Source organism: Gavia stellata, chromosome 5, assembly GCF_030936135.1.
Source record: "Gavia stellata isolate bGavSte3 chromosome 5, bGavSte3.hap2, whole genome shotgun sequence".
Lineage (NCBI taxonomy): Eukaryota > Metazoa > Chordata > Aves > Gaviiformes > Gaviidae > Gavia > Gavia stellata.
The window spans coordinates 33,752,086-33,762,539 of NC_082598.1; the positions used below are offsets into that span (position 1 = coordinate 33,752,086).

The 10,454-nt window shown below is 41.2% G+C and overlaps 1 protein-coding gene across 1 annotated transcript in view; it reads right to left on the reverse strand.

The window, feature by feature from the left end:
• The window catches only part of MTMR7 (myotubularin related protein 7), a 51,318-nt gene extending 41,992 nt beyond the window's left edge, over positions 1-9,326 (reverse strand). The window contains 5 exon segments of the mRNA XM_059817937.1: positions 8,035-8,092; positions 8,094-8,123; positions 8,461-8,572; positions 8,703-8,854; positions 9,292-9,326. Coding sequence (XP_059673920.1) covers positions 8,035-8,092; positions 8,094-8,123; positions 8,461-8,572; positions 8,703-8,854; positions 9,292-9,326 — 387 coding nt within the window.
• Positions 9,327-10,454: the final 1,128 nt, after the last annotated feature.

Below are 10,454 nucleotides of genomic sequence, written 5' to 3' on the forward strand. Positions count from 1 at the left end.
AGTGGCATACAATCATTTAGAGAATATTTCATTATTTTGCCAACATAAAAATTACAACCCACTTTAACAAAATAGGATTTTTATGGATCATGTAGCAGTTTTACCTGTGCCACCTACTCCAAGCTCAAACGAAAGGGAGAAAAGTGTGATAATTTTGTGATATTTTGAAATTTCAGCAACAGGATTTAGAGTTGTACTGCCTCACCAGAATAACACTGTTGGGCCAAACACATCTGTAACACAAATGAATTTTGCATAGGTAACAAAGGTAGGGAAAGAGAATGGCACAGAAGACTTCATACCTCTGGTGTGCTCCTGTGCTGAACCTGCCAAGGTTGGTTTGGCTCCTTGCCCTAAGCAATGCACATCTCGTGCCTGTGTGGCAAATAAAATAGCCAGTGCCTTGGATCACTCTGGCTTAGTTTTTTCTTACCCCTCACACCCCCCTGGTGCGAGATAAGCTTCAACCTGGTACGTTAAATCTAAAACCTATCTATATCAGAGGCATTTCTAGGGCAATTGCAATGAATGAAATATTTTATTTATTCACATTAAAATTCCAGCAAAGTAAAAGATAGGTGCAACTAATGGAAAATGGAGTAACTGTTGATGAAAACATCTTCTGCTTCAGTATGAAAAATTATGCCTTCCAAATTTTTTCACTTTGGACGAAGATTTTTTGACTGTTTAAAAATAGCAACACTTCATTTTGAAAACTTCAATGCAACATTTCACAACTTGAAATTTCATCTGCTCACCTCTATTCTGATAGAATCCCATCCCTTCGACAGACCTCCCAGAGAGCTGGCACCCTGAAAACCCTGAGCACCTTGAAGCTTAGAAGTGAGACTTCCGACTCCAAGCTCTAGAAAGGGGAGTTTGGGGGGTGGGGGGGAAAGCTTCAGCTCTACCAGATGAAGACCAAATTAGTGCCCTAAGAGTGAACAAGCCTGAATTACCTGAGTTTCCAGGTTCCTGGTTTCACAGGGTGAACCAAAGTTCTCAAATCCACAGCCAGCTGCAAGTCTCCCAGATCTTTGATAGGTGCTGGTTTGGTGTTGGCTGTGAGAGCTGCAGGATATTGGCTGTGGACCCAGAAACCCAGAGCTAGCTATGGTTAGGTCTCCAGATTGCAGAACTGACCCAGGACTGCAGAGCTCAGAAACCCCAAAGTCTCCAATTTCATCGCTGACTTAAAGGAAGGACAGTTCTCAGATCCCCAGTAATGTCCTGGGTAGACAGCCAGGAAAACAGGCAAATTTTCCTCAGAACCCTGCTGACGCTTTCACAGAACTTCAGCAACAACAATAGCCCTCTGTGACTCATTTTGGTCTGGTAAATAAGAACAACTCAATTTAAAATTATTTCATTGAAAAGTTCCCGGTAAGGAAAAATAAAATTATAAGAGCTGAAGAATGGCAAGAAGGTGGAGTTCAACAGAAACACTCCAAAAGAAGGAAAATAGCAACACTATAACCTCACAATCCTGGGAGAAAGGAATAAAACATCCAAATCAGTGAACAAGAAAAAGGAAATACTGCTCAGGGAATAAAACAGTGGTCAAAATCTTCCAATATAACAAGACAAAGTCTGGTATTCACGCATATATAGTGGGAATGAGCCAATTAAACCCATGATGTGGGGGAGGAGGAAACCCAAGACCCAAAGAGCAATTCTGGCTATGTGATTCGCTGAAATTACACTGCAATACTTCTTTTTAGCAGGAGTTATTTTAATTTCACTAATAATGAAATTATCTTGAAACCCACCCAAATCAAAGACAGTTTTGGATCTCCTCCAGTTCCAAAAAGACATATTAAGTGACTTAAATGATAAAGACGATGAGAAAACTGAGGCTGAGATGGCCAATTGCCAGCTGGATTGTAGGCCCGTCAGGTTAGCTATGAAAACATGATCTATGAGTGAGGCAAACAGTAAATATCATTTGTATCAAGTTTGCGGTCCATACTGTAATCAGACTGTGGTTCTGACATGCAGTCAAATATAGCTAAAGTTTGAAAGTCCACAATTCTCTGAGGTGGGTTAGAAAAAAAAAATACCCTTGAGCTGGAATTTAATTAAACTGGTATCATGAATGCACAATAAACTTGATTTACATGACCTTTTGACCATTATCTGACTAAATCTTTTGAGAATAATTGCTGTCACAAGATTTTCTTTAAATCTAAACTGATACTAATGACTACTGACTTAATGACTCTAATTCAAATATTTTAGGACCAAATTCCGAACTGAGATTTTAAATCCAATCCCACATCACCTAGATATCCTCTGCAGTTCCTATTTTAATTTTATCCACCTCCAGTCTTGAAAGCCAAACCACAGAATGCTTTTCAGAATAGTATATTATAAAGCTCATTTGCGTTAAATTTATCATTTGTGCTCAAAGTTCCACAGCACAAAGGTAGAATAAATGGAACCCAAAGAAAACTAAATTGCATTCTAAATAGGAAAGATTTATTAACAAGAAAAAAATGTATAATGCACAAAATCAGAGTCAAAAGTGTCCAGAATTAGTGTAGATGTTTTAATGCATCATTTTGAGTATAAGCAGTCAAGTAGAATGACATGTTCCAGTGGTGAAACACTGGAATAAGCTGCCCAGGGAAGTGGTGGAGTCACCATCACTGGAGGTGTTCAAGGAATGTGTGGACGAGGCATTGTGGGACATGGTTTAATGGGCATGGTGGTGTTGGGTTAATGGTTGGACTTGATGATCTCATAGGTCTTTTCCAACCCTAGTGATTCTGTGATGTCATTAAATGTGTTTGGCCCCAGAATAGGTTAAACGTTTCCTAACCATGATGTAAAGTTAGAAAACGGTTATGGAATCAGAAAGCACCAGCTGAGCTGTAAGGTGCACTGCTCTAAGCTGTATACTTAGAAGAAAGAACAGAAAAGTGAATACTGTTCACCTTTACACAACACTTGAAAAGCAGAAAATCAACTTGGCACTCAAGAGAGGTTACAGTAAAGTGTCTACTCTAAGCTGATGACCCAAAACACCAATAAAAGGCAAGGGTCATGCCAGCCTCACCTCCTCTGCCTTTCCTAAGCAGCAAATCATATAAAAGTTTAGCCAAGAGCAAGGACCACTATGGTGAAGTGCCTGTAGCACTCCATTCCCTGGCTTGTAGGGAAAACAACCAGCCCACGTCCACAGGTGGTTCCTGATATTGCCTCAGGACTGCTGCCACCTTCCTACATCACTGAAGTGAAATCGAACTTTTCCAAAAAGAATTGTAGCCTGAATATAGATAACTTAACTATATTTATCACCTCCTATCTCAACAGAAGGCACACAGAGAGCAATGGTAGAAATGCCAGCTTAGCGTAAAAATAGGTGGAGATCCAGCAACACAGCAGATGTAGTTGGAGAGTAAAAATTAGGCTTGCTGGGTTCGATTTTGCCATTGACCTAGATGAGCACCTGGACAATTTTTTTGCTATTTACATGTGTCATATATAAAGTGGATGTAAATGATATGGGTTTCCTGATAGAGACATTGGGAAAATTGCCTTGTACTATAAAGCTTTTTGAATGAAAAGGAAGAACTATGGAAAGGAAAATAGACTGAAAACAAAAGGAAACAATACTCATTTACACATGCCGAAAATTTGTTTTGGAAAGTAATACATCTGGTAGAAAGATCTGTCATTATCATGAGAAATGGCAGCGTATCTTAAATTCTGCCTGAGAAAGGGATCATTGAAAGGAAATACCTTACCAAAACATCACAAAAATGTAAGCACTCGAGCAACTCAAGTCATCTCAAGTATTGTGTTAACAAGAGATACTGAGCCAAATGAATTTCTGGGCTAACTCCACTGAAGACAGCTGTTACACTAGGGATAAATCTCATGTATTCTTTATTATAAGAAGGCCATTCAGTAGGCCTGCTGCCAATGTAAAAAGACAAATTATACGGAGCAGTGGTAAATAAAATAAAGCAACTGATTAGCAACAGTGCGTGAAGTCCCCCTATGAAGCAAACATATCTTGAGAGCTCTTTATCTGTCGACCTGTCCATGGCCAGACCTATCTCTACACGTTAACAAGATGTGCTTCTAGTCTGTGCAGAAGTATAGCTTATTCATTTTTTATGACTGTTATGAGCAGTTTGTCACATTTCAGGTTTTGACAGTTATCCTAAACTACCTTGCTTGCTCAATCCACTCACGGCAGACAGTGGTTTTACTAATTTTTCATTTTAAAAGATTATTGGAGTTACATATATAATTCTATTTAGAAATGAGTGACTCTTAGCAACTCTTAAATGTACTCACATTACAGCCTTCACACATAGGATGACATTTATTTTGTGAAAACGTCATTACTGCGTATGTATGTATGTATAAGCACACATCATGCATGCAGTCTGTGTCCTACCGATAATATAATGAGGGAACAATAGCATTCAGTACAGAAAATAGTATGTTAGGGACCTGGCTATCCACAAGGTCCAGGGAAGGTCCAGGAGGTCTAGGGAATGCCATTTCAAAAATAATGAAGAAAAGCAGTTTTGTCTAACAGACAACTGTCAAGAGACCTGGTTTCTATTTCTGCTATTGACTTGCTACTTTTACTTGCTAAGGAGAGACAGCAGTTAAATTCTTCAGAACCAGACTTAAAGGTATCATGTCTTTTGGTGAAAGACTAGACAATGTATCATTAGCAAAATTATGTAGTTATGTCAACAGCATGTGAAAGAACAGGATTGTTGAACAGGTGGATGTGCACAGTCTGTTGGGAAAGTACCAGAATGGCTTTTGCAGTGGGAAATCCTGCCGAAGTCCTGTGATGCTGCCACGAAACACGTGGGTAAAGATGACCCAGAGGACGTGATATATTTAGAGTTCAAAAAAAGCTTTTGACAGTCGAAGGTTATTAGAGAAACTAAGTTGCCATGGTACTGGAGGAAAGGTCCATTTACAGACAAAGCTGGTTAAGGACAGGAAGCAAAGGCTAGGGCTTAATGGTCTCTTTTCAGGATGGAGACAAGTCAACAGTGAAGTCCTACAAAGTCTGGTGCTGGCACTGGTTTTATTCGACTTTCTTATTGACCTGAAGAAAAAAAATAAACAGTGAAATCTTCAAGACTGTGGATGGTCATAAGCTGTCTTAGCTAGCCAAATGTTTTATCTGTGGCACAAAAACTCCAGAAGAGCCTTGCAGAACAGAGTGCATAGGCAAAAGAGACACAGAACAGCTTCAACACAGATAGACATAAAGTAGCGTACCTATAGGAAAAACAACCTAAATAATATCTACGCGATGACGGACTCAGAACTAATAGTTACCACACAGGAAAGAGGTCTTGGGATCATTGTTGACATTTCTCTGAAATTATCAGAATCTGGTGGGTTGTGATCAAGATTTACAGTGAAGGCCTGGATAAGGTGAACATGGAACTGCTCTTCACCAAATCCTCGAAGCTAGAAGCAGGGGGTATTAAATGAAACTACTAAGAACTTTTTAACGGATAGAAGAAAGTAATTTTTTTGTACAGCCATGATCTTCTGAACTTGCTTCCATGCAGGCTGTGGAGGCAGTGGGTGTCAGCACGTTTAGAAGGAGCTTTGGCAAACTCACACAGAGACGTCCGTAAATAGAGACTAATCAAGATAGGAAGGGCTGGACTCTAATACAACTGTGGATGCTGAGAGGGTGCAGAATGTGGCCAGGTGCCATGGTTTAAGCCCAGCTGGCAACCAAGCACCACACAGCTGTTCGCTCACTCCCCCCCCCTGCCCCAGCGGGATGGGGGAGAGAATTGGAAAAGTAAAAGCAAGAAAGCTCGTGGGTTGAGGTAAGAACAGTGTAATAAATGAAATAAAATAAAAATAGTGATAATAATAAAAAAATTGTAATGAAAAGGAAAATAACAACAACAAAAGCCAAGAAAGAGAAGTGATGCAAATGAAAACATTTGCTCACCACCCTCTGACCAATGCCCAGCCTGTCCCCAAGCAGCGGTCTCCCAGCCAGCTTTCCCCCTAGTTTATATACTGAGCATGACATCATATGATGTGGAATATCCCTTTGGTCAGTTGGGGTCAGCTGTCCCGGCTGTGTCTCCTCCCAACTTCTTGTGCACCCCCAGCCTACTCGCTGGTGGGGTGGGGTGAGGAGCAGAAAAGGCCTTGACTCTGTGTAAGCACTGCTCAGCAATAACGAAAACATTTCTGTATTATCAACACTGTTTCCAGCACAAATCCAAAACACAGCCCCATACTAGCTACTATGAAGAAAATTAACTCTATCCCAGCCAAAACCAGCATACCAGGTTTACATGCTCTCCTTCTGCCACTGTCAGACACAGAGTAGTGACCTAAATGACCTACTGTCCAACTGGTATGTAATTTCTTTCTGCTTTTTTATGACAGTTATGTTATATCAGATTTATTTTAATATTTACAAACCACCACTCACTAGTTATAGTTCAATTAAAATAAAAAAACGTTCCCAACTCCTAATGGACATCATGTGATATAGACCTTTTTTACTGCATTTTGAAGGAAAAACTTTTATTTGGGGCAGGAATTTTGTTTTCAGATATCATTAAGTTTATGAATTTTCTAAGCATGGGATTTATCTTGCTTTTCCATTTGGCTGAGTTTGCAAATCAAAAAAAGTGTCATTATTCTGAGATTAATACCTTTAAAGAGTAGGGCAGTTGCTTGCCAAATTTCTCTCAGGATGAAACTGGATGGAGTCAGGAAATGTGATACCAGATACTACCACATGATACAGTGAGAATATCCCTGTGTTCATATAGCTTTCCCTTACCTTTTTTTACGTTGCTGGTATTGGAAATAATTTAACATTAAATTCCAAATTATCAAAAAACAAATTCAGTAAAAACAAAAAAACCCAACACCTATCTGGTGGCTGATTTTAAGCTGAGGTTTTTTGAGCAAACAAATCAAAGATATCAATTCTGCTAGGTAACTGTAGGTACACTGACTTGTCAGTGTATTTAGGAGTAACTGGAGAGATGAAGTATTTCAATACCGACTCACATTGAATGTTCTGGATTTTCTACATTTATGTAAGAAATTTTAAAGGATTTTTGTATCAACTTGTACCTTTAAATCATGCCTTCTAAACTGTTTTGTTGTATTAGATAACTTTTAGCAGAGCTATAATGTAAGGGAATGCCAGGAACCAAGACTGCAGAATGACCTCGCACTGAGTAAGATTTTCAGTGTCTTGAGTCATCAGTACAGTGCCTTCTCACAGCTGTTGGATGCAGAAATGGGTTTTACATATGCATAGTAACATTTTAAGGACTTGCTAGTAGAAAAGCTAACAGATAAGCTTCCATTGCCTGTAACAGGGACTTGCCTGGGCCTTCCATTCACAGCAAATATAAACATTTATTTTTAGGATTTTTTTCTACCCTTATTAATTTGTTTTCACTATTTTCCTCATTCATACTTTCAGCATTCTTCAGCTAATGGTCAGAAACCTCTGTTCAGACAACTTTCACTGATCTTACCTGCAGTAGGATACATTCTTACTATTATGATATTCTTCCTCCCACAAAGCTAGATAGTAGATCATGACATGAGGTGAGAGGAAAGGCAGCTGTTATAGAAGTCTGTCTTCTCAATATGTTTGCAGCTTAACACCTAAAGGCCCCAAAATCTAGATGAAGTATGAAGAGGCCCTAATCTAAAATTCCTGTCATCATACTAGATAACGATAATAAACAAGTAGGCACAAATCAAACACAAATAACTTCTTCATCACAGGGGTTTGGGTACATACATACATACATACATAAATAAATAAAAGGAAAATACATCCCACCCCCACTTCAAACTAACATATTGCTCAGGTTCATTTTTTACTATTGTTTTTAATCGAAGTTTTCTGTGTATCAAAACTGTACCCTGTTTTTTAGAGCAAGATGGCAATTTTGTTAACAAATACAGGCCTCACACTTAGAAAGCTGTGTAAAAAGAAAGGCCAAATGTCGGTATACAAACACTAAACAAATTCATCACCAGGTCTGAAATACTGGGGTAAACTAAAGGCATCTGAAAAGCAGATAACACACCTCTCATTTTGGATACCTACGATTCACGGACAGTGTCTGCGTTACCAGGAGGGGCTGAATAAAGGCAATTAAAATGCCCGACAAATCCTCAGCCCACATCGCAAACACCACGGCCACCTCTCGGCGTATTTGGGCGGATTTCATAGCAAACTAGCGGCTACAAAGCAGGCACAGGATGGCTGCGCACAGCCTCACGCCCGCAGGGCTGCGGCCAAAGCCTGCGTTCAGCTGAAGCAGAAGCCGGCAGGAAAGGCGAAGGCGGCGGGGATGCTGCCGCGGCCAGAGGCCCCGGGCCGCCTCTCCCCGCCGGACCCGGCCCGGCCCCGCTGCCCCCGGCCCGGCCCGGCCCCGCTGCCCGCCCGCCGGGACCCACCTTGGGCATCCGGATGTGCTCCATGGCGGCGGCGCCCGGCCGAGCTCCTCATGCACCTCCCGCAGCCGGCAGAGAGGCAGCCGTACGCACCTGCCCTCTCTCCTGCCGCCTTCTGCCAGCCCTGCTTTTTTAAAAAAAAAAAATGTATTTTTAAAAAAATAAATAATAATATCTTTTTATTTTATTTTTCCTAGCGTTTTCCGGCGCAGGTAGGAAGGGAAAAGGGAGGATTTATTCAAAACAGATAATGTGCCCGTGTTCCGATGCTGGCAGGTCAGTGGCTGGCTCCACCTCCCCGGCGGCTGCCACGCTGCCCCGCGGCGGGGATGCTCCGCGCCTGCCCGCACCGGCCCCGGTCCGGCCCGTGGGGACTCTGGTCCCCGGCGGCGGCTTGCTCCCCCGGGCACCGAAAGGCACAGCGGGGAGATGGCTCTTCAGCGGCTTGCTGTCTTATCTAAAATTACATCGCTCTGTCCTTTCTTTCAGGAAAGATAAGATCGGAAACGTACAAGGGAGCTCTGTTTGAGATCGCCTCCCCCTATTTTTTTTTGTTCCCTGGCCCAGCGGGTGCTATATCTCAAAGACAAAAGCTGCACTTACTGAAACTGAAGCACCGAATTTTGTTTATCTCGAGCTCTGCGTGCTTGTTTTTCTATAATTCACCGTTTTGCTGCATCCTCAGATTTGCACAAGGGGAGATTTTTTTGTGACACACTATTTTCAGTCTTATGTCTGAAAGTCCTTGTTCCATCTTTTGCCTTGTCTGGTCCAAGAGATGTGTTACCTCTTGGAGCAAAAAGAAATGCTACAGAGCTGGTTTCCCCAGCTTACCTGCGCAAATATGAAGAACAGTTATCTCTAACCATCTTTGAATTGCTATCATATTCTGAGCAAAAAGAGAAACTTCCCAGTGTTTATGCCAATGTGCAAATGACTTAGAGGTGCTAATATATTATTTCTGATAAACCATAGCCTTTAGGGCTTGTAAAATGCCCAGGTGTTCTGTATTGTTCAATGTATTCCAGCGATTCTTTAGAAATAGGGACTAGCCTCATGAAGGGATAGAAACAAATGTGGAGACCTGTCAAACTGCACAAAGGCCATGAAAAGAGCAGCAGAAGCTCCCTACATATCCTCCTCTTGCCTGCAGAGAAGAGAGCATGCTTAATCTATCTCGTGAAAGCTAAAATATTGTCTGAAAATAAGATGGGGCCACCAAAAAATGTGAATGCATTTTACCCCAAGGGAAAGGGAACAATGGGTATAGCTGTACTGGCTCCAGTCCTGCCACCGTTTCTCCAATCCTGCCACTTTTGTGCTAAGGCATGGATAGATTGTTAGCATCATGAGGTTTTTTATGCCAGCTCTTTGGTTAGAGGAGACAGAAGCTGTACTGTCATGAGTGGAATATAAATCATCCCTGGATTTGACTGTTCTGCTTCCTTCCTCCCGTTTTAGCCCATTTCTGCCCTCCTTTCTCCCATAGTTCAACTGCTGTTATCAGGCAGGAGTAGCTGGTATGACCATATTCTGAGACACCATCAACTGGATGAAAACTCTTCTCTTCTGGGAGTTTTTAATTGTTCCATTTCATGCTGTTCACTCAGATCTGAAATGAGGGTTGGAGATACCTTTTTCTGTTTGAAAATTCACTGGATGGCATCCATAAAAGTGCATGAATTACGTAAAGCGTGGACTTCATAAGACTCTTTATCAGTGGCATATTTTGCTCTCTATTTTAGGCCAGAGCTACGAGAATCAATTAAGAATTAGCCAACAATGAAATATGTTTCCTTTGTAGTTATGGCTGATGTGATTCACTGCACACATTATAATCTTTTGGCATGCGCTACCTCCAGTGAGTAAGTAAAGTTGGAAGAAAGCACGGTTATCCTTTCAGTCCCCAGAGATATTTAATTTTTCTCTGGTACATCTTGTGATTCATTACAGCCAAGTTCAAGTCCTACTGTTGATGGCAAGAAGACTCTCAGAGT